Here is a 24927-nt window from a genome sequence, read left to right as displayed (position 1 = left end):
AGGGCGTGTCACGGTTCGAGGGTATTTATTATTTCTAAGTTTGTATGTATTATTTACTTTTAATGTAACTACAGAATTTGAGGGAAAAGTAGTTCAAAACGCCATCATCAAAAACATCTTAATTCCTGGAATTTTAGATTATTTAAATTATATATATGTAAAGCTAGAAAATTATCAGATGGGTCATTTTTATGCATCCATCACATGCATTCTCGGGGTTATCTCAGCTATTTGCAAAGTGTGAAGAGTGAAGAGTATATAAAAGAAAATTGTGATGAAAGTGACACGCTTCATGTTATATAGGGCTGGAGGGCCAAGTTACCCAAAATGAAATCATTCAATGAAATAAATCAACTTATTAAGTGTTCCTTTATTTTTTTGAGATATATAGTCCGTAATATAATAACATCACAGAATATAATATATCGTAATATTTGGAATGTTTTCATGGAATATTTCCAAAAAGAATGGTACATTTAAATTATTCATTGATGTCATTATTAACCATTTCATTTTGAGTGATTGGGTCCTCCATAACCGAACCTCCTGACTGAAAATGTTTTGGGGTTTCTTTTCTTGATTTCTAAATGTGTCGATTTTCTACATTTTCCAAAAAAACATATGTTACCAGGAGTTTAGAATGCAATGAAAGAAATTAAACCTAATAAAACAAATAGGTGTCATTTGGTATCCTTAGCAAAATATTTCTTGTGGAAAGAGCAAATGCTTTTCTCCAAAGCAACTTACAATTATTCATACCCTGAAGGATGCAGCCATCAGGAGTCAAGTGTCTTGCTCAAGGACACTACAGCATGCCATTAGGAGCCTGGGATTGAACCAGCAACTTTGAAATTACTCTGACCCACTCTACCTCCTGAGTTACTGCCCCCTAACATTAAAGATTCTGTTACGTGTTTTTAGCAACCACGACGGACGGTCACCGAAAGAGTCTTTTCTGGAAATGAGAGAAAAGTTGTTTTATTTTTTTTCATGACCAGCTTCAGTCTTGTCAGGGTTATAGCACCCTGGTCTGGGTGCAAGGCTGGGAGAGGCCTTGAATGTGATCTATTTTGGATTCACACACACTTACTCACAAATAATTTCGTTTGCCATTTAGAGTCTCTTGTCTACGTTACCCCCATCACTTTTGAAGTTAGGCCTACTTCCATATCTTTTGGAGGTAAAGAAAACATTCAAAATCATGTATTTAAGCAACAGGGCTTTATTACAGGCTTGCCGGCCTGTGCGGTGAAGCCACTTCAGATGATACAGAATGCGGCGGCGCGACTGGTGTTCAACCAGCCAAAGAGGGCACATGTCACTCCGTGCTCATCGAGCTCCACTGGTTACCTGTAGCCGCTCGCATCAAGTTCAAGTCTCTTATGCTGGCCTACAGAGTGATTGCTGGGAATGCTCCCGCCTACTTAAATGCTCTTGTAAGAGCACATGTTGCCCCCCGGATGCTGCGCTCGTCAAATGAGCGTCGCCTGGCTCTGCCAGCCATACAGCCACGGCAATCCAGGCTATTCTCATTTGTAGTTCCACGTTGGTGGAACGAGCTGCCAAAAATGACCAGAGCGGGGACCTCCCTCTCTGTCTTTAAGAAGCACTTGAAGACCCAGCTCTTCAGAGAGTACCTCCTGTCCTAACCTACAATTACTTAGCACCACCTTGCAGTATTTGTTACACTAATGTTGTTGTTACACTAATCTCTGTCGCAATGTAGCTTGAATGTTATTCTCCCTTGTAAGTCGCTTTGGATAAAAGCGTCTGCTAAATGACTAAATGTAATGTAAATTACAGTGGTGATAGTTCAAAGTTTTAAAGAAAGAAAACATTTTGAAAATACCATGGAATTATTGTTTTTTTTATATAAAAATTTCTGATCCATAAAGTACACTCAATTCAGTATAAAGTGATTATATGCTGAATATAAGTTTTATAACCGAGTCATTTCGTCTGGGCTAAATCACTCCAACAGGCAAACTTTAAAGTTGCCAGACTTTATTCTAAATTACCAGCCGATGCAACCTTTGACCCACAAATACATTTCTTTCCCCCCCCCATGCTCTTCCTTTTGTTACCCTGGGCATGTTTTCCTCGTCACTCTTGGGCGCAATATGGTGTAGCAGCCATAACCACAAGCACCGTATACGGAATAATCAAGTCAGGCCACACGTCAAGAGAAAACATTTATTTGCACATATACAGTTAAGGGATTAAGTACAAGGGAAAATAAAAATACTGGGGGAAAACAGACAGCCTACAGATGCGGAGTGATGCTCCGATGGTGGACTGGGGAGATACTGAAAAGAAATTGAACAAAAATATTTTGTTAGTTTATTAGATTTTCGGTGAATAGGGGGATGGGGGATGGTAGCTCAGGCGGTAGAGCTGGTGGTCTAGTAATCTAAAGGTTGCTGGTTTGATCCCAGGCTCCTCCTGCTAGCATGCTGTAGTGTCCTTGAGCAAGACACTTAACCCCTAATTGCTCCTGATGGCTGCGTCCGTCAGTGTTTGAACAATTGTAAGTCGCTTTGGATAAAAGCGTCTGCTAAATGTAATGTAATGTAATTAATAGCGTACTCTGGCGATACAAAATGTGATTTGTGTGTAAAATGTGATTTAACGATCACTATCGCCCTATTACATACTGTAGTCCTATTTTAAACATATTTCTAATCAATAATTTCATTAAAAAACATGCATGGATATACTATACACGTGAAAAGGCGGAAATAATTGGTACATTTCACATTCCAATACATCGCAAATGGATTACTGGAAAGGCTTTTATTCTGCCATACATTAAAATTGTATTATTTGGATAATTGTATTTTTTCCCCCCAATGAATTTAATTTCTTGATAGTGTCCTTTTTTTTCTAATTTAATGAGCTGTCTCCTTGAGAATTCAACTCGACAAATAATTAACCTGTCCTTAAAACCTAGTGTGTCGCTGCCGACCATGATATGCGTCCCTTCTGTATGTGAAATCACATGCAGTGTTTTATTGGATAGTCCTCCCTTTTTGCAAACCACGTGGCTTTGATGTCACAATGAGTGATGTTACACTCAGTCAATCAGAAGCTTGATTACTATCCACCACAATCCACCAATCGGAGGAGCGGTTCATGGACAGATCCAATCAGCTTCAAGCCATGTGAAGCTTTCGGATTGTGTTGACGCTTTAGACCGGCGCTAAGTTTTGCCAGTTTTTTTTCTGCATGACGGTTGCAAATATTTGTCTAAGGCCAAGTGGAGATGGAGATTGGAGACTTTCTACATAAGCGATGGAAATTACTTTTGCAGACAGATGCGACGGGGTGCACTGGAGATTTATCTGAGCCCAATCAGTGAGAATGGGTCACAAAACATGCAAATATACCGGCAATCACCGATTGTTGGGCTGACTGTGGCCAACCCTAATGTATGCATACATATGTAATATTTGCTGAATAATAAAAAAACCTACAACAAACGATACACAGAAAATATAATCCCGTACAATAAGGGGAGACGGTGGATTTGCTGCGTCTGGGATTAAATGGCGACATTTCCCGATAGCTGATAGGTCGAAAAACGCTGTCTCATTTTAACCTACCCAAAAACAGGTGAGGTGCACAGAGTAACCATGGTGATGTACCCGAGTAAAAAAGTGACCCACAGTCGTAAGACTCGGGTTTAGATCAAATCGAGTTTTAAAGTTAAGTTTTAAAAAAAGTCAATTAAAACTGCTTTGTGCGACAAGGCCCCGGCAGTGTTCTGAGAACATAACCTTTCTGATTGTATACATTTCACACATGCCATTTCCTGTGTCGTCGGACTTTAGGGACATCCACTCACCGATGCGGCCATTTACTCCAGTCCGTTCCTCACTTTGTACTCGTGCATGTCCGTACTGTGCTGCTTGAACAGCTATGAGAGGGGAAAAAAAAGTAGAGAAATGTCATAAAACAGTGTTTGTTGGGTTTATTGTGCATTCATCTTTCTGCTTCACTGTTTATTTCATAAGTTATCGTAAAGGACCTGTTTCATTTCTCGTCATGACCTTTTATTTTTCATCTGTTTATCAATGGGTTTGATGTGCATTGGCTGATTCTTTACTTGGTACAGTTAACTGTTAGGTTTATTTTATATTATTTTGCCTGTTGTGTTGATGTCAGCTGCTGGGCAATTTCCCTTCAGGAATTAATAAAGCAGATATTGATTTAAAATGTATGTTGTTTTACTCAAACCTCTTGAGCAGGAGGCAAATGTGTCAATCATCCTGGCTGCCATTGCCTCTTGCAGCACTGTAAAAATAATGTTTCTCCCATATTAAGTGGAGACTTGATATGATAAATACCTGGCTATGTTTGGTGCAGCCTTTTTACTGGTGACACGTTTCACTTGCTCATCGATTAAATAAAACACATTCAATGTATATTCTGCTTTAATACAATCGTTTAAACATTTCCAAGTTATTGCTTTTATTCACTTGCACACCTGATGTATAAACATGTTCTTGACGTTATACCTCCTCCCCCAAAAGGACGCCTGAACACCCCCCAATGGTCAAGCTAGTGGGACTAAGGGGTGACCTGGCACCCCGATTCAGAAAGTGAACAATTGGCCAATCAGCATTCTTTGTCAAAGCAATTGGAAAACGGAACTCCATGCCTTTCAACACCAGAGAACGGGAAAAAAAACTTCTGAGATTCTAAATCAAATTTTAATTTAATCAAACAAGCATTTAACTTGACCAATTATGCTCCTTTTCACACAAGTTAATATGGTCTCTGAGGTCCCCAAAACGAAGTCTGAATTTTTGGCTGAAAATATCACTCAGATTATGCATTTGAGCCATTCTTACATGCGTCCAATCCACCCAGTCTGAAAACAGGCTGTTTCAGTGGGTGGAGCCACCCTCCTGAGGCTACGAGTTATATGAGCCGATGGAGTTTGAGCACAAGTTCCGGGTTCTGTGAGCCAATGGTGTTTGAGCATGGCTTCCGTTCTATTTACTCTGTAACTTTCACTAATTTCACCTTATCAGTCCACTAAAATCTATTTCTGAACAAATTTAGGGCGAGAAATTAGCAATCCAGTTGATGAATCTTCAGATTTCCGATAGTTGATGAAGATAGTTGATGAATCTTCAGATTTATCAACTGCAATAATAATTTCATCAGAGCCGTCAGAAGCATCAGCGTTTTACTCACAGCGATTACTTTGTCATTAGTTTACTGCAATATTTGACACTTCGGCCACGTCTAATATGAACATCCAAAATTGCACAGTTATATATGCCAGAAAAATAAAGGAAAAAAAAAGGAGTAATAGGTCCCCTTTAAAAGCTAATGTAGAAGTGTTTGTGTGCGTGCATTACCAGAGCCCAAAGAAATGCAGATGTTCCAAAGGCAAGTCCCACACGCAGCCAGTTTGGGTTGCCAATGTCTGGTTTGGAGGCTGTGAATGCAGACCTGGTTCCAACTGCTGGAAAAAAAACCCAAAATAAACATTTGTGTGTATTTTGACATACAGTATACAGAGATCTGGATGTGCCCTGTCTTCTGTTGCAGAAACCACTCAAAAAAGCTTATCCTCTATTGCCATTTGCCACAATAGAAAAAAAACGTTCTTAAGTAATAGAAATAATACATGGGAGACATTTCTGAACTTCAAGATTGTAAAATGTCAGAAAACTATCCATTTGTCAATCCCGCTATCTTTACTGTGCAGAAATAGTCTAATAATACCTGATCCCACTTAATTATCCCTCTCAATATCCAAAAAGCATCAGGATCGGTGACTCAAAGGGGACACTCGCAACACTCACACAGGATTTCTTTTGGTTCTCAGAAATGTCATTTGCAATGCAATTTATAATGTCTATTGGAGTGCCCGAGAACGAAGAGGTTAGACATTTGATAAAACGAGGGACGAAACCATTGCATTTGACAAGCACTCGCCAGGTACCAGGTTAGCTAAACAGTGCTATTCTAAGCTAAGCTAAGGTAAGGTCAGGCTTCCAGATCAAAACAACTGCCGTAAAATACTTTACAACTGTACCGTTGAATATCATGAGGCTTAATTATATGAAGCAGCGAGCTCGACATCCCTGGATGATTTACTCACCACGGCCGACCCGCACACCCCGAAATAACAACCCGCTGAAAGTCATCTTAGCTGGAGTGCGACGTGCGGAGCTTGAGTTCAATTCAGGAGCGACTCTGCGATTGATTAAACATCCTGCCCCGCGTTGGGAATTGGAGTGTCGATCGTCGAAAAAACGATTGCAAGTAAAAAATAAAAAATAAAAATAATAATAATTCCTGGTTTCATTAAAAATAATAATAATAATAATAATTATACATATATATATATATATATATATATATATATATATATATATATATATATACATACACACACACACACACACACACACTCTCTCTCTCTCTCTCTCTACGGTCAGTAAATACGAAATAAAAAAAACCTCAATCGTTCGTATTTGCTGATTTACTTCTTTCAATGATTATTCTGTCAACATCGATAACTCCCACCATTCGACCGATTTGACGAAAAAAAATCCCGAAACACGTTGAACCTTAATATAATTAAATTTTGGGGGTTGAAAATGTATTTTATGCTTTTATAGACTCAACATTTGTAATACCGTATACATCACATCGCTCCGTTTGGTTTGATTGCAACTCTTCTGACAGCGGCTCCGTGTCCCGCAGCGGCAGTTTGACCCGGAAGAGAAGAGGCGACTTCGGCCATTTTCCTCCCGAAGGGGGCCTCGGGGTTGTCGCTCACCACGTGAAAGCGGAGGAGCCTGACAGGCGGCGGTACAAGTCCGGGATCCTCTGTCTCCGGGGGGCTATATTCATGCGTGAAGCCGCGGAGGGTGTACAAGTTAGACACGATGCCCGCAATCACTCTGCCGCCGAAGGAGAATGCCCTCTTCAAACGGATACTGGTAGGCTGCAGCAGCCGGCTCGCTAGCTAGCGTTTACCGCACTGCTAAAGCTAGTCCTGACCGCTAGCTAGACACCGCGTATGCGGTCCGTAGCGATGGAAGATGCTTCGTGATATCCAGCGCAAGTCCTCGGTGGCCGGTGTCCCTTTCTGTCTGCTATCTGGGCAGTGGGGGTCGTCACTTGCAAATCAAACACGCCGGTTACAACCGCCACTTCTTATTGCCTACAAGTTCGCCTTTCAAGCTTACACGTGAGAGATAAGATCACACTTTATAAATCCAATTCAGGTGTTACACCAGAAAAAAACAATACAAGCCAAGAAAGATATACATGAAATAACAAACTGAATATGCTCACGCCTATTAAGAAAACTTAACAGGGAGTAGTAGCACGATGCCAACCAGCGAGCCCGACATGGGCAGGTGGCAGTGAAGCTAAAGTTAAGTATAGATTGTAAATATGTTTATAACTATATTGTAGAAGTATATCTGTTTACTTAAAACCTATCTGTAGTTTGATTGGCTAGCAGGACAGGTATAACAGAAAACGTAGCGTTACAGTTATAACAACAGTCCTAAGAAGAAGAAGAATAACTTAACTGCAAGGGAGAGCCACACTGAATGTCCAAGGTTCTGTGGACGAGAGGAGTGAAGGAAGTGAGCAATTATCTCCCAGAATTGGCAAACAGATCTCACTTGGGACTAGTCCTTTCATTCAGCACTCATCCCTTTTGCCCACTGTTTTTATTTAAGTGTACATCGCCACGTGTGATGTATGATACACATTTAGATTAAGATGCATAGATTGTAGGGGAGTGGGGGCAGATAACCCATATTACACGGTTATAAAGTTTGCAACGTGCTAATCTGCACTGTTGAAAGTCAATGTTGAATCTCGATGCGAGGAAACACTTGCCACTTTGCTGGACTTGCAAGAAATTCAATTATAGCATAAGAATTGCCCAGTCGGACCCAAACCTTCTTGCTGTGAGGCAGCAGTGCTAACCGTATATGAGTGGCTGTGCTCGATTAATGTTTGATTGAGAAATAAGCAAGGCACTCTGTTCTGGGGCACCCCGTTTTGAGCAAGCCATGCCCACAGGTCCACTGAAGCTGTCAAATTCCAGCTATATATCCACATGGGCAAATATATTTTCCAATACATCTTGTGCCGACTGTCCCCACCATGCCCCACCTGACATGTGAAGGATAATGTTCAGTGTCTATCTCTTTGAAACCATTTTGCTGAAATGTCACTGTGGAGGTGGCATTCTTCTCAGGGCCAGGAAATTAGATGGTGGAGGCAGAACAGCGCCGTTTGGCATGTATTTTATTCGAAGGTCCAGCAAACTGGCACGTGGGCCAAAAGGAAAGAGAAAAGACTTGCTGGCAAAACAACAGAAGAGTCCACAGGAGTTAGTCCATACACATATATCTAAGTTCAGGGCTTTAGTCCTGTCGGTGTGGATTATGTTCGGTGTGGCGCCTCTGCCACACACCCATCATCCTTCTCCGGGAAAAACGGAAACAAAATCACTTCCTAGTCTGGGATCAGCTGTATCAGGGGAGCTCCTCCTTTGAGTCGCCCTATCTCCAGCAGCTGAGCGGCCCTAGGATGGCAGCCTGCACCGCCTATCTGCAGCACGGCTTGACCATGCCCTCTTGTTCCGCCACAATCACCAACTTGTCATTGATCGTGGCCAAATCTGGGCAACTTTTCTTTCCTAATTATCCTGTCCCACGCATGGTATCGCATCACTTCCGGTATCAAATTCTTACTTGTGTTTTCATGGCAAAGTGTGAGACCGGATACTCGTCTGGGAATCCTCCTCGTGAAAGATGTTAGTTGTAATGTGTGACCTCCTGTCACCGATCAGTCATGTAGTGTGCAATTTTCCAATCACAAGACAGAAAGTTGTGTAGTGTGAATAGAATAGTGAACTTAAAAGTTGTGTAGGGTGCACTTTCACATTTAACTGTTGCCATGGCAAGAGTTTTCTCAGTTTCAAGTAAGCTAAACAGAGCAAAGAAAAGTGCCTGTTCGGTCCTTCAATTTAATGTTATGTGTGGCTTTTAATTAAACTGTTATTGTAACCCTGAAATCACGGTTTTGTTTATTTTGTTGCAGAGATGTTATGAACACAAGCAATACAGAAATGGCCTCAAGTTCTGCAAACAGATCCTGTCCAACCCTAAATTTGCCGAGCATGGTGGTAAGTGTACTCTGTAGCTAACATTTGGGGGGTCAGGGCGGCGCAGCTGTTCAAGATGATAAATGGATGGATGATAAAAAGCATTTTAGCTTCTCTTTTTGAATTGGACTTATTCAGGCACTTTAACCCATCCTTCCCCATGTCTCTCCATTCCATCTCCACCAGAGACGCTGGCGATGAAGGGCCTGACCCTGAACTGTCTGGGCAAGAAGGAGGAAGCCTACGAGCTAGTGAGGCGAGGCCTGCGCAATGACCTCAAGAGCCATGTCTGTATCCTTTTATAAACCAGTGTATTGATGCTCAATATGGTATTTAATACTGTCATTGCAACTTGATACCAAAATGAATGTTCAAGAATACCCTTCGAATCAATAATAACCCTGGTTATTGACTCATAAGTTGAGCTACTTGTGTTAGAAATACTGGTTACCGGGATTCAGTGAAACACACATCACAGAAGTCATATTTTCGCAGGGGCAACCTTTCGACGCAGATAGGCAGTGGGAACATTTCATTGTAGCCAATGCTGGTGTCTGGCTCGTTTTGTTGTTTTTGTTAAGACTTGAAGGCTGTTTGGCTCCTGAACTCCCACACCCACCAGGCTGGCATGTGTACGGCCTCCTTCAGCGCTCAGACAAGAAGTACGATGAGGCCATAAAGTGCTACCGCAATGCCCTGAAGTGGGACAAGGACAACCTGCAGATCCTGAGGGACCTGTCCTTGCTGCAGATCCAGATGAGAGACCTGGAGGGGTACAGGGTGAGGCTTGAACCCATTGAGGAATAAAATGAAATATAGGTTTATCCAAAGCCCATCAGTTTTATTTAGGGTAGAAAAGGCTAAAACAATAACATAACTATAGTACAATGTAAGCTCTAAGGTAGCTTCTAGCTGGCTGCCTTGCTTTGTTTATAGCCTCAACAACGACCATTTAAGAGCACACCCATGTGCAAAGTAAGCAATCTTCGCTGCACTTTCTTTATTTATCTATAAAAATCATTTGAAGACCAGTTGCACTCACTTACCACTCTGAATACCAGACTCTGATGAGAGAAAGGGCTTTCATATATGTTTTGTCTGTTTAATATATCCTAAAATGCTAAGCTCTCAAATTGACTTTGGGAGGTTGTGTTACTGTAGTAACAGTCTCCCTCGCTGGCTACATGGTTCGCACTCCTGTCTCTGACTTTTTATCCCCTGTAACTTTTCATCCATGAGGCCCCTGTCTCTCACCCGCTACTGTCCAGGAAACCCGTTATCAGCTGCTGCAACTGCGACCGGCCCAGCGGGCCTCGTGGATCGGTTATGCTGTAGCGTACCACCTGCTGGAGGACTTTGAGATGGCAGCCAAGATCGTCGAGGAGTTCCGCAAAACGCAACAGGTCCGAGACCATATAATAGCGATTGCTACATAGACTTAAGACTTGTCTCAACACTGGATCAATTTAAAATATTCAGATGCCAGTCACTACGGTCGACTCCCATTGATTGAAAAAGGTTAGGTCTTGAGTGATGGAAACATTGGTGAATATACATGTAATTCCTAAATCAATCTGACTATTTTATGCAAACTGTGGCATAGGGTTGGGAGATCGTTTCTATTCTCATATCGTCCAATTGTGGCTACTCGAGATCACCAATATGCGATCCGATCGACAGTGGGCAGTGGGAGTAGGAGGTTGGATGGATGGTTGCTCAACCCTTGTTATAGATTTTGTCCCGTCAACTCCCATTGAACACCAGCTCCGAGAGGGCACAGAGGCACAAAAATAGGGAGAGGTAGAAACATGTCAGTTTTAGTGTGATCATCCACTGACTAGGCCTCCACCCAGAGCAGTGTAGCCACAAAGGGGAGTGAGGAGACAGGAGCGCTGGATCCTGTGGAGGAGCATAGAAATGCACAATCTGAGAAGCATTCATAAATTGAGTGTCTTAAAAATATTTTGGACCTGGATTTCCAGAAACCCTCGAGAACGAGCATCTTCTCTCCCGCAGACAGTGTCGCATCTCGGGGACTGGAGAATTAAATAACGAATTATCTGGTTAACTTTTTTTTTTTTTTTTTTAAATCGACATTGGAATTTAATTTGGATTAAAGACATCGCAGGCGCTGCGCCAGGGGCTGCCGGGGTGGGGAGGGGGGTGTATCAGCGCAAAGACTTGAAATGAGTTTACAGTCTCACTGACGGTCTCAGCTTTTACTCCAGGTATTTATTCCCAAAACAGCCCATTATCCCAAACTCCAGCTAGCTTATAACTGTAAGCTTAGCTTATTTCACCACTGATGCTCCGTTTCCGATGGGCCCACCTGGTGTTGTCATATAGTTGGTTTCATATATTGTTGGGGGCAGTGCCATGCAAAGCATAACCTTGTATACGTCATCGGGTCACGATTTAGTCTTGCCCAAAAAAATCCACACCCCAAAAATGGTGAGAAAGAGTTTAATTCACAGTTTAATTCAGTTCAGTTCTTTCATTTGCGAAAGAGTGTGAACATTTTATTTAGAAAATTTAAACATTAAAAATGTCTCATCTATTCCAACAACGGCTCCCTTTAAAAGTCTTTGTGTCTGTGCTTGGTACAACAAGATCACAGCATCATGTTCCGTTTAACATTATCTTATCTTTGATATCAGTGTCCAATATCACAGTCAGATCGTGTGTGTGTGTGTGTGTGTGTGTGTGTGTGTGTGTGTGTGTGTGCGCGTGCGCGTGTGCGTGCGTGCGCAGACATCTCTAGACAAGGTGGACTATGAGTACAGTGAGCTGCTGCTGTACCAGAACCAGGTCCTCCGTGAGGCCGGCCTGTACAAGGAAGCCCTGGAGCATCTCAACAACTACGAGAAACAGATCTGCGACAAACTGGCGGTGGAGGAGACACGAGGTGCAAACCCCCAACAATAATTTCTGATCAAATTTAAAGAGTAATTTCACACCCTGGTTTGAGCCCCACTCCAGCTACTGCACAATTATGGGGGGGCAAGAAGCCAGCAGTGAGTGATGGTGTTCAGCCCCTTGCTGCTAGTTGCTACTAGTGTCTCCATCGTAGGAGAGCTGTTCCTGAAGCTGGAGCGACCCGAGGAGGCTTCTGAGGTGTACAGGAGACTTCAGCAGAGGAACCCTGAGAACTGGGCCTACTATCAGGGCCTGGAGAATGCGCTCAAGCCAGGTAAACGGTACAAACTGAACACACGCACATTCACCCAGATACAGTGATTTCTGTCATGTCAGGTTTCCCTCATAATTTCAGTCGAAATTGGAAAACTCGAACAAGTTTGGGCATGATTCGAACCGTTTTTTATAAACATTGAAACAAGAGCAATATCTTTACTATGATATCCTAATATCTGTTGTAAACTTGCCATGTCCGTTCAACCCCAGGCAGTATTGAGGAGCGACAGAACCTTTACGAGGAGGCGTGGGTGAGATTTCCTAAAGGCCTGGTGCCACGGAGGCTGCCTCTCGCCTTCCTTACAGGTAAACAAGTTAGCCATTAGCCATTACTGGTGTTTTGTATCAGACCTGTTTATAATGTATATATTTTTTTAAAGAGCCTATAATTATTTTGGTTCAGTGCTATGAGACCAAACTGGGTTTAAGTTATTTTCCTTCTTTTTGTTTTTGTTTTTTTTGTTTTTTGTTTTTATGTTTTCCAGGGGAGAAATTTTGTGAATGTCTGGACTGCTACCTGAGGATGAACTTCAGTAAAGGCTGTCCACCAGTCTTTACTACCCTCAAAACTCTCTACACTAACAAGGAAAAGGTACAGTTTGGGGAGGGGAGAGTGGATGGGTTACATCATGATATTCTAGTAATGTATTATTGGAATTATGTATTGGAACTTGCAAATCTCAATACATATGGGAAGCTTGTACCACAATCTGTTAAGAGCGGTTTGGGAATGCGTACTTATGCAATCATTTCTAAAATGGATTTTGCACCATTAATGACCTGAACCACAATGACCAGAATAAATGTAATTTTAATAATTGTATTTTATTTAATTTGTGGTCTGACTGCCACTAATCAACAGCATTTGTGAGCCTCCGCTGATATATCACTGTTTACTTGCATAACAAGTAAAATAAGATATTGAGTCGTTGTGGACCAAGAAAGAAATCTTTTCATGGGATTGAAAATGTGACTACACAATTGAAAATGTCAACTCTGCATGCTCCAAGGCTGTTACAACATAGCACATTGGTAGATGAAACGCACCTGGAAATAATATTGACTATTATTTTTATTTCAACAGTACACCTGCCTGTATATTGCGAAATTAGTGGCATTCTCTAGGTAGAATCTAAAATTCTGTTATTTTTCCCCCAATATAGGTTTCAATCATCGAGGACTTGGTTGTAGGCTATGCAACCTGTTTGAAAAGCTGTCGAATGTTTAATGCAAATGGTGAGTGGCAATCCTTTCATTCTGCATCGCTGCTTTCTGTAAATGTTCATATAAAATGTTCTAGGTGACAAATATTCAATGACAGTCTGGACGTCCCCATTTGTAAATAAATGGCAACCAAATTACATTGTCTATTTTTATCCAACATTTGTAGATCAGTTGGGCAAAGTGATTATTAGGGCCGGGGCTAAGGTCTAATTTGGGCCTAATTGGTCAAATTTGGGTCAAGTTTTGTTTTCAGTTCCGATTTTGGCTTTCAACGATTATGAAAACAAGATAATTATTGTGCTGCATTCCATTTTGCAATGATGCTCTCGTTTTGTCCTGCTCTAGAAATCCAGCACGGCCCTTTTCTTTACAGCAATGCGCTTTCACCCCTCCCCAAACTCTCAGCCAGACTGTTGTAGCGCATGTGCATTGAACTGAAGGACACTTCATCAGAGATTTCCATGTGTGAATCCCATAAGGAGTCGTCGCGCCGATCCGTTACACATTACACATGTTATTATCAAACATGAAGTCTGACCAGTTTTGGGGCCCAGGTGCGCCAGGGCTTCCTCTGCTCTCTTCCCAACCGCGGCGCTCTCCGGCTGGGCAGCGCGTAGTGGTTATGAGGCCCCCAGGAGCTGACGCGGCTGGTCTTCCTCAAACACCAACTTGAATCTGAACTCGCCCTCATCCCAACCCCGGTCCAGTGCAGCCCCCATTCCCCCAAAAGGAGAGTGATTAAAGAAAGTATCTGCGATTTTCAGCGACGTCTGGTCTGACACGATCAGAGAGTCCCTTGGTCCGCTCCAAAAGTCCCTGGATATAATCGCAGAGTGCAGATTCTGGAACTATTCAGACATTATAATAATCGAGCAGCAGCTCTATTCTGTCTATCACTTTTTGTTTTCCACCCTGCGTGCAGATGATGGGAAGGAGGAACCTCCCACAACGTTACTCTGGGTGCAGTATTTCCTGGCACAGCACTTTGACCACGTAGGCCAGCAGACCCTGGCCCTGGAATACATCAATACAGCCATCGACAGTACGCCAACCCTGATCGAGCTCTTCGTGGTCAAAGCCAAGATCTACAAGGTCTACACGCATGCACGCACGCACACTGGAGCTGTTACCCCCCTAGTTACCCTTTCACATATGTAGCACACAACTGGAGTATATGACTTTTCTTTCCATTAATTCTGTAAAACACTTAAAGCCAGGAACCTTTGTCCATGGTCTTAAATGAAAACGTTTCAATAAAATCTTAAAATATATAAAGTATTCCATACTTAATTGTTGAGTATCGGTCACTATATTTCGGCTTCTGGTCGTCCATTTTCTTTTATAAATCATGCCTTTACCTACATTTAAAATAAATAAATGAATGAATGGGAGGTGCTTGAGGATTCTCACATGGCTTGAGTTGTTCATCACTGCTCTGCCCCAGTGGTTCCTTTTCCCCTGAAAAGTACCACCTCACTTACGGGTGTCTTTATTAGGACCAGAAAACTATCCAAGATGAACCAATTTTTTAACCATTTATTCATTTAGCAGATACGTTTGTCCAAAGCGACTTACATGAAAGGCTAGAAACAATCATAGACCATTGAAGCAATTAGAATTTTAGTGCTTGAGCACCCGTTTCTAAATCAAACCAAATAAAAGTCCAATATATCTGTAATGAATCAGAATGAAAGTTGTGTTATTAGGAAAAGAAACTGTGTGAAAAGTACAGAGAACTAAGTTCCTGAAATGTTTCCTGAGGTGGAAAGATCCCCAAAGTAAGAATCAGGAATGTCAATTGCATACACCTGATAGCTAAATGACTCAGTAGCTCGTGATGTGAACCGAACCATGCAGACATCCATGCACAAACAAACAAGCATCTTTCACGTTGTTCATCACTGGCCGCTCTTACCCTTTCTCGCTCGGTCCCTCATCTCTGCAGCACGCCGGCAACGTCAAGGAAGCGGCCCGGTGGATGGACGAAGCTCAGGCTCTGGACACGGCCGACCGCTTCATCAACTCAAAGTGTGCCAAGTACATGCTGAAGGCCGGCCTCATTAAGGAAGCAGAGGACATGTGCTCTAAGTTCACACGGGTGGGTAGGCACCTCTAAACGAAGGTTTGAGGTACTTTTTTTTTTCTTTTTTGTGTGTGTGGATAACAAAAATGGACTCATTCTCTGTCCGTGTATTCGTGCTGCGTTCCAGGAGGGCACGTCGGCAGTGGAGAACCTGAATGAGATGCAGTGCATGTGGTTCCAGACAGAGTGTGCGCTGGCCTACAAGGCCATGAACAAGTTCGGCGAGGCCCTCAAGAAGTGTCACGAGATTGAGCGGGTGAGCCTCACAGTCTGTCTGGTTGTGTCGGTCAATTGATTACTGTTCAACGTGTTGATGAATCTGAATGTAGACATTGCTTGGGACACCCCCCAGACACACGTATACACAACGGTGATCATTTACAGTGGGGGAAATAATTATTTGATCCCTCACTGATTTTTTTTTTAAGTTTACCCACTGACAAAGAAATGAACGGTCTATAATTTTAGTGGTAATTCTTCGTAGGTTTATTATAACAGTGAGAGACAAAATATCACAAAGAAAATCCAGAAAATCACATTAAATAAAAGATATAAATTATTTTGCATTTCATTGAGTGAAATAAGTATTTGATCCCCTATCAAAACATGACCTAGTACTTGGTGGAGTAACCCTTGTTGGCAAGTACAGAGGTCAGACGCTTCTTGTAATTGATTACCAGGTTTGCACACATCTCAGGAGGAAAGTTGGACCACTCCTCTTTGCAGATCCTCTCCAAATCTTTAAGGTTTCGAGGCTGTCGCTTGGCAACTCCAAGCTTCAGCTCCCGCCACAGATTTTCTATAGGGCTAAGGTCCAGAGACTGGCCAGGCCGCTCCATGACCTTAATGTTCTTCTTCTTGAGGCACTCCTTTGTTTCCATGGCTGTATGTTTTGGGTCATTGCCGTGCTGGAAGACCCATCCACGACCCATTTTAAGTGTCCTGGCTGAGAGAAGGAGGTTGTCACCCAGGATTTCACGGTACATGGCCCCATCCATCTTTCCCTTGATGCGGGGAAGTCGACCTGTCCCCTGAGCACATAAACACCCCCAAAGCATAATGCTTCCACCTCCATGCTTGACGGTGGAGATAATGTTCTTGGGGTCGTAGTCAGAATTCCTCTTCCTCCTTCCTTCCTATACTGCAGACCTGCCAATATTTATGCGATTTGAATTTCAAATTCCAATAGAAGCTGCTTTATTTTATTGTATTTACTTTTATCATTAAGAGAAGGGCCTCAGCTGGCTGCCCTGCGCCAGCCTTTTTCATAGCTGCAATACGTAGTACAATGGGACAAATCACAACGAATGTTATTAGACAAGGAGAAGCAGGGATGCTTTTAAAGTCAGGTGGTTATTGAGATGGATAGTCAGATGGATAGTTGCAGTGTCCAACCTCTGAGGGTTGGCAGGTTTGATACTCTACTATTAAATAACATGTTATATTCATGTTTTTGTTTCTGGCGGTGTTTAAATCAACCACCTGGACTGTTTTGAGGAACATAATTCATGTATAATCATTCATCTCTCTACCAAATGAACATTCTAGTCCCCAGAACTGTTCCCTTGGGGTTTGGATACATTAGGTTCTACAATAGCTGGTAGATACAGCCCCCATTGTGTAATCGAATAGTTGCAATTCACCTATGCAACACCGGTCCATACAGATACATACAGACACTTTGACTGTATAGTGACGCACTGGTCAATGGATAACCTTAGCAATTACACCCTCTCCTTTCCCGCCAGCATTTTGTGGAGATCACGGATGACCAGTTTGATTTCCACACTTACTGCATGCGTAAGATGACACTGCGCTCCTACGTGGAGCTGCTGAAGCTGGAGGACGTGCTGCGGCAGCACCCCTTCTACTACAAGGCTGCGCGCATCGCCATCCACATCTACCTGGCACTGCACGACAAGCCCCTGGCCGACGACAGCAAGGAGAGCCAGGGAGAGACAGGTAAGACTTCTGCCAGTTTGGGGGGGGGGGCTGACTCATTGAGCAGATGGTTCCACGGTATTGGAGGGGAAATTTTTATTTGGTTACGTATCAAAAAAAAAAGAATATTACATTTTTTACATTGCTGTTTTTCAGTTTCTATGAAAATTAATTATGCCTGAGAACACTTTTTTAGAGCAATGAGGTAACTTTATCTTTAGAGGTATGACCTATTTGTACCAATAGGTACCGAGAATGGCACCAGCTTGGTAGCGTTTACTGATTGGTCAGAACCAAAATACAGATATGTTTACAGACAAATGTGGCCGTATTTGGTATTTGACTTAAAATTTTGCTTATTCAAGTGGCTATGCCTGAGTTTCACCTATAATCAATCAATAAAGTACTATCTTATCTGATAATCTCCAAAATTTCCAAAATTGTCTAACCTAAAAGACATTCTTTCCCAGAACATATAAAACATGTTCTGTGATCAAACATGTTCTGTGTTCAAACATGTTCGGTGCATTCACGGTGGACAGGTTGCAAACACTCGTAACTGCCGGCCGAATTTATCAAGGCAGGCGATGGCACAGCATAATGCAATTTATAAAATAAACCAATTGAATGTAAGGGGGAGCAATACCAGCAACTTCAGAAGTCAACTACACATAAATGCAACAAGGCCTTCATTTGAAGACATACACCTGTGTGTGACAGCACACAGACAGCAAAGCACCCGCTGCCTGAACACTCACTGGTGTATTTTAGAATCTCATTTTGGACGGACATTTACATATCCAAAACACCACCATAGCCAGCAAGCAAACCACAAGCCAAAACACTGTTCTCCATCTTAACCTCCTTCATCGTCTCTGTGCAGAGAACCTTAACGACAAGGAGCTAAAGAAGCTACGCAACAAGCAGCGGCGCGCCCAGAAGAAGGCCCAGCTGGAGGAGGAGAAGAAGAATGCCGAAAAGGAGAAACAGCTGAAGAACCAGAAAAAGAAGAAAGAGGAGGACGACGAAGAGATCGGCGGCCCCAAGGAGGAGCTGATACCGGACAAGCTGGCTAAGGTTGAAGATTGTTGGTGTTTTCTAAGCGTGGACAGAACTGCAGTTCATCCGGCTGGTGAACATTTAAGTTTGGCAACCTCCGAGTTCCATTTGATCATCTCACGCCTTCCCTATGCACACTTCCACGACTTAAGACAGAGATAGTTGGATCACAGAGACGGTGCTCTTCACAAGAAGAGCTCTGCTCCTCTTTTGTATGCAACTCAAAAGAGGAGGCTCCAACAGTGTAGGGCACGACCAACCGGCCATTTGCCTCGCCATCATCTTAATTTCATGTAGAAAATCCAGCATTCACGCTAGTCTCCAATATTGTAATTTTGATTCATTATGGATTGCTGATTGGAATGTGCATAGAGGCGTTCTTAAAGTATACATATAAAATGTAACCTTCCTTTCAGATATAGTCAACTTCCGAGGTAGATACAGGAGCCCACAAACTTACTTATGGGAGTGTTACTATGATGGTACCCCAGTGAACTGTCTGGGGCGCCATCCACCAAAGGGACTTTGCTCAACGGCTATTGGAATTGGCAGATGCACCAATTCCACTTATTTCATTGTTGATACAAATGCTGGATCTTGAATTTGAAGTATAGACTGGTACTGAGATGATATATATTTTTATTGAACAGCGTAGTTTTATACCAGTCGTTTGGTGTCATTGGGACTGAATGGTTGATTATATATTTATCATGCTTCTTTGCACCTCTAACTTGGATGTGCCATTTCTGTGCATTTGAACCAGATTTGACCATTTGCCCCATACTGTCAGGTGGAGAATCCCCTGGAGGAGGCCGTAAAATTCCTGACCCCTCTGAAGTACCTTGTGAGGAACAAGATCGAGACTCACCTGCTGGCCTTTGAGATCTACTTCAGGAAAGGTGAGGCAAAAATGCAAGTGTGGTGTAAATTTATATTGGCTTGGTTTAGAAATTCAACACAACACATTCTACCTATGTAGTAAGGGTTTCATGATTCACAATCAAAAAATCGATTGGCCCACGTGGTCGCCACATATTGGCGCGGTCAAGATCCACCGGTAAACAAATGCAGTTTGCGCTGGGGGGTGTCGGCTCTGAACCGACTTTCATGAAATTTGGTTTGAATTTTGGTTTGAACTTTTTCTACCAGCATTCCCTTTTGGCAAAAATAGCATCAGTTTTTCCGCGTTCATTTTTGTGAGTAACCTAAAAGTAGTGTAATGAGTAACTTATTGTTTCTACTAAAATCTACTGAGAAGTCTGGAAAAGTGTGGAATTTAAATGGAAAATGTGTAGGAACAATGTGTTTGAAATTTTAGCAGTTCAACGAAATGGCTACAGTAGGTTTCCCGAAGGAAGTTCTGCGAATTCCTGTGTCTACATTAGTGTGGATGTAGCCAAAAGAGCTGATTTGCGGTAGTGCAAAAGAGTCCATAAAATTAAATGGAGTAATGCAATTGAGACTATCTGACAATATTGTGAGCTTCCAGTTTTTAAAAAGGAGTTCAATTATTTTTTTTCTTCCTTAACGTTTGCCATATTGGACCACATTTAAGCACAGTGAGAATCAGCGGAAGAGTGCTAAGTTTCTCAATAGTAAAGCTTTCATAGAGGTTGTGCTATGATGAGTAAAGCCCCTTTCCCACATGGAATCCATAACATTGCTGGATAAAAAATATCCGGCAAAGGCAGTAGGTAGTCATCCACACATTGGTCTCCTTTACGGAAAAGTTCCGTATAGAGTCTGTACCCACATTAAATGACTTGGGTTAGGGTTAGTACTAGGGTTGCTGCAGTTAGTAGTGTTGCACGGTGTTTGGGCATACACGATTACATTACTTGTCCATTTTTTATTTGTATTTATTTTTTTAGAGAAACTACTACCTATTGAGTTAGTTTTCGCATCTAAGTGTGTTATCAATACTTAGTCTGAGGCCACAAAAGTGAAAGTGGCTCCGTGCACGCACAGCAGAGTCGCACAGTCTGTCACATTTCACGGGAGGAGAGAAAGAAGACTATAGAAGACCTTAGATCAGGGATAGCTCGAGACCAGTCTCCCTCCATGGGTAATTAGTGCCAGTGCATAACCCCCCCCCGCCCCCCATTGTAAAATGTCTGGCATTACCGATAACACCGGTGTTGTCGTGAGTTGATGAACTGGTGGCAAAAATTCATCACTGGGGTTTTTTTCTGGCCCTGAGAGACCAGTTTCCACCTCCTTGTCTCCCGCCCCTCCCGGGTGGACTCTTCCCTCCACTGGGCCGGGACAGAGCCCCTGTACCCGGACGCAATAACCCTGTGTTATTAAATCAGTGTGATCATTTTCAACCGGTCCTACACTCTCTGCCCCTGGAGAAGGAACATTCTCCACCCGTTCCACCTCTCTCTGTCCACTTGTTCCCCCTCCGGCTTTGGTGCGGCCGGCGGGCAAGCAAAGCGCTTGTGCTTGATGTCCCCGCACCGCACCCCTAACTCTAAAAGACACGTCCAGGATCTGAGTGGCATTTAAGAAGATAAAATAAGAACATTTAAGCATATAAAGGCCTGCCTCTGTAGAGACCGGACGTGTTTCAATTTCTTGTCTTTGCAGCTGAGCTCCACGTTTCGGATCAGACTTATTTTCCGAATGTTATTTATCAAATATCTTTTGAAATATTTGTAAGAAATAAATATTCATTAAAAAATCCCCGCTGCTTGTGCTTTATTTGGATTTGGCCCCACCCCTACTCGTCAATGTTACTGCTTCCCTTTACAGCCGTACCTGCATTTTTATGGGAATTATGCTAGGTGGAGAGATGAAGATAGGGAGAGATTTATATCAAGACCGACGAAACATTGCCAGTGGATTTACGGCTTTCAGTGCTGTCCTTGAATCTGCTTTTGTAGAAAAACTGATCTGGAAACTGAATGGCTGCATTTACTTGCCCTAATCGCCCCTTTCTTTTCCTCTTTACCGGTTCCTCCCCTACTTTCTCCAGAGAAATACCTGTTGATGCTTCAGTCTGTGAAGAGGGCGGTGGCCATCGAACCCTCTCACCCATGGCTCCATCAGTGTCTGGTGCGCTTCTTCAAAGGAGGTGAGTACAGCCCTCTGACCCGGCCACCTGACACCAGCATCTTTCAAAATAAGACGCATTAACCCATTCAAGACAAAGGCAGGAAAGATTCTGAATTGTCACAGCGCACGCACCGCAACACATGCACCCATGCGGCGACAGCGACAGCGACCAACACACACACACGCAAGCATGCTTCCAATGGTGGCCAGGAGCAGTGAGCAGCATACAGCGCCTGGGGACCAACTCCAAACATCCATCTCTAGTCAGACGACAATCTTCTGAATGTTTTTGGTGGGGGTCCTTACTGATTGTACATGGAGGAAACCCCATTTGAGCACGGGAAGAACTTGCAAACTCCACACAAAAGGCCCCTTATCGGGAGATAACCCACCAGAGCACGCTGCCGACAGGGGGAATTTGCCACTGAATGTTGAAAAGGTGCATTAACTTTTACTTACTTTACCTTAAAAATAAAACACATAATGGTTAATTTGTCTTGTTTAAATACAATAATTTAAATAAACAAAATAATTTATTTCAATAAATAAAATAACTTATTTAGAAAAAACCCACTTCGAACCAGCAAGACAGGATGCTGATCAGACTGTCTGCCTAGGTTAACCAAGGACTTAAAAAAAAAAAAAAAAGAAAAAAAACTTTTAACCACTTGTATTTTCAAAATAAGACAATTACCTTATTTTCAAGATAAGAAATTCACTTATTGCTTTACGTCATTCAATAGACTCTTGTCTAATGTGACTTACAGTAAGTACATTTTGTCGATAGTATCACTTATGTGATGCATAAGTGCATCTTATTTTGAAAAGACATCAACTATGAACCTCTGCGCCCCGGAGGCGGAGTTGGCATACACAGCCCAGAAAATGGTAAAATTGTAACTTTTAAAAATTTTAATAGATATAATACATTTAAACTGATGTGTTTTTTCAGAATGTAACATTAAAAAATCAATACTTTTTTTTTAATTGCAGCCTTTGCTATTTGAAAATTGCGATCTATTACATTGTGATGTCGGTTTGAATTTGATTAATCATTTAGCTGTATTGGACACTAACATCCTATGCTGTGTGCCTTTAGTGAACGACAGCGTGGCTTTACCGGAGCCCGTGCGGATCGTGCTGAAGCAGGAGATTTCTCGGCTCTTCGGGGAGAGCGACGCAAACAGCTTCAACAAAAACTACCTGAGCAGGCACTCCGGCTCCGTGCCGCACCGACTTGCCGGTAAGCAAGCAGTTAAATAAATCCATAAAATCATGCATTTAGGAAAAGAAGGATTAAATGTTTCCAAACCCCCACCCTAAACCCAGCTGCGAAGATGATGGTCTACTTGGAGCCTTCATCTGACAAGATGGCCTGCGAGCTAGCGACTGCTCTGGATGAGTCCCTCACGGGAAGATCCATCCAGGTATGCTAACCTTTTTTGAGTGCCAGAGGACAATTCGTCCTTATGACAATAGTGTGTGTGTGTGTGTGTGTGTGTGTGTGTGTGTGTGTGTGTGTGTGTGTGTGTGTGTGTGTGTGTGTGTGTGTGTGTGTGTGTGTGTGTGTGTGTGTGTGTGTGTGTGTGTGTGTCTTTAAAGCAGTGGTCCCCGAGTAAAGTGCATTTTACTTTAACGGCCCACAGTTGCATCTTATTGGGGCAGCTTCATGGACACATAAAATAAATCTAATTTCCAGAAGGAAGATTAGAGCTAATCTAGTAAGTGGTTCTACCAGGCCAGAGGCAGGTTTATCTTTAATGGGCTATGGAAGGATTAATAGACGTGGGCCTCCATGTCGACCTTGACAAAAATAGGAAATAGATCTGGACTATATCAGCACCAAGACCAGAGAGAAGCAGCTGACTAGTCCTTCATTACTTTGGTCTAGGACTTCCTGGTCTAATTATCTAAATAACTAGTCTGAAAATATGCAACGTCTCAGAAATGCATTTTTAATTCTGGATTGATTGAAGTAGGATTATTTTAGGCAGGTTAAAGCCTGAAAACCCCCCCCCCCCCATAGAATTGGTCCACGTGTGTTTAGCTCTAACCAAACGGACGTCTCCGCCAGGTGTGCACGGATGTCCTGGCGGCGGTCCGCGGCGGCCACCTCGGCGACGAGGGCCAGCAGAAGGCGGCCGAGGCGTACCGCACCACCTGTCAGCAGCTCTTTCCCTACTCGCTGGCCTTCATGCCCCCCGAGGAGCACCAGGACAACAGCAGCACGCCCCCCCTTGCCAGCACCAACGGAGACCTGTCAGCAGAGGAGCACGACGACATGTGAACCTCCCTCCCTCCCCCCTTTTCAGCTCACAGCCATTTTGTGACTGCCCCACCCCCCACCCCCGCCTTGCACTGATCTGGACACACTGAGCACTAGAGGAAAAGAGAAAGCACACACAAGAGAAACGAAAAAAAAAAAACGAAAAAAAACAAAAACAAAACCACGGTACTGAAAAATAAAGAGATGCCCGTTTTACTTTTTTTAAGAAAAATAAACAAATAAAAAAGAAAAGGAATGTCACAGGGAGGAGAAAAACTGTGTGTTGGGGGGTGGGGGGGATTGACGCCGCCTTCTGTAAAACACAGTTTTTAGATATTATTTTTTAAATTTTATTTCTCTAACTCCTGTGTTTCAACGCCGCGTCCTGCTTCTCACATTTTTTTTCTTTTTTTTTTTAAGGTAATTTATATCTTACAAACTGACAACTGAATAAATTAAAGCCACGTTTGCATAACCAAAACAGTAGCCTTTTATAATAGTGATTTTTGGGAGAAAGTGGTTGTTTTGGAGTGTAAAACGGGGCAGCGGTGTGTGGTATCTTTTCCTAAGGGAAAGTCATTTTTGTTTTCCAGTGGTGTCTTACGGTGTATAGTTCCATATATTTTAGTTTTGGATACAACTTTTTTCAGATATATTCAAGACAGGTGGGCAATCACTGGTCAAAACACATTTGGATTTATACTTCAATTTTTTTCCTCTTCCCTTATAATTAGAATCAGTTGGACTTGTTGGTTAATCCCACACTTATGTTATTTTCTCGGGGGGGCGGGGGCGTTTGTCAATCAGCACCTGGGCAATCTGGTTCCTATTTAACAAGCGCCAAGGTATTGTGAATAAAGGAAAACATCGAATTTTGAGTTGTTTCCAGAAAGTAGTTTATTTCAGATATTAAGGTGTTTGGACCGACCATGGTTTCACAAAACATCT

The 24927-nt window shown here is 42.6% G+C and overlaps 1 protein-coding gene across 1 annotated transcript; it reads left to right on the top strand.

Moving 5' to 3' along the window:
* Nucleotides 1-6792: 6792 nt before the first annotated feature.
* On the top strand, nucleotides 6793-24857 carry naa15a (N-alpha-acetyltransferase 15, NatA auxiliary subunit a). The gene is made up of 20 exons (XM_080008456.1): nucleotides 6793-6965; nucleotides 9094-9178; nucleotides 9344-9448; nucleotides 9780-9937; nucleotides 10426-10560; nucleotides 11909-12062; nucleotides 12228-12347; nucleotides 12560-12655; nucleotides 12835-12941; nucleotides 13513-13585; nucleotides 14496-14665; nucleotides 15519-15671; nucleotides 15784-15912; nucleotides 17405-17618; nucleotides 18481-18674; nucleotides 19447-19555; nucleotides 21634-21732; nucleotides 22813-22956; nucleotides 23043-23140; nucleotides 23788-24857. Exons 1-20 carry the CDS (start codon nucleotides 6912-6914, stop codon nucleotides 23998-24000), a joined length of 2610 nt encoding a protein of 869 aa, XP_079864582.1. The 5' UTR covers nucleotides 6793-6911; the 3' UTR covers nucleotides 24001-24857.
* The last annotated feature ends 70 nt before the right edge of the window (nucleotides 24858-24927 follow it).

Source organism: Zeus faber, assembly GCF_960531495.2.
Source record: "Zeus faber genome assembly, chromosome: 10".
NCBI classification, from domain to species: Eukaryota; Metazoa; Chordata; class Actinopteri; order Zeiformes; family Zeidae; genus Zeus; species Zeus faber.
Note: the sequence above shows the minus strand (reverse complement) of the source record. Positions and strands in the feature narration are given on the sequence as shown.

Bases quoted from the DNA above. Each gene is read 5' to 3' on its own strand.
- naa15a (XM_080008456.1), top strand. From the start codon at position 6,912: ATGCCCGCAATCACTCTGCCGCCGAAGGAGAATGCCCTCTTCAAACGG. The intron at 17,619-18,480 runs GTAAGACTTCTG...GTCTCTGTGCAG, and splicing joins GGAGAGCCAGGGAGAGACAG to AGAACCTTAACGACAAGGAG. The intron at 19,556-21,633 runs GTGAGGCAAAAA...TACTTTCTCCAG, and splicing joins TGAGATCTACTTCAGGAAAG to AGAAATACCTGTTGATGCTT.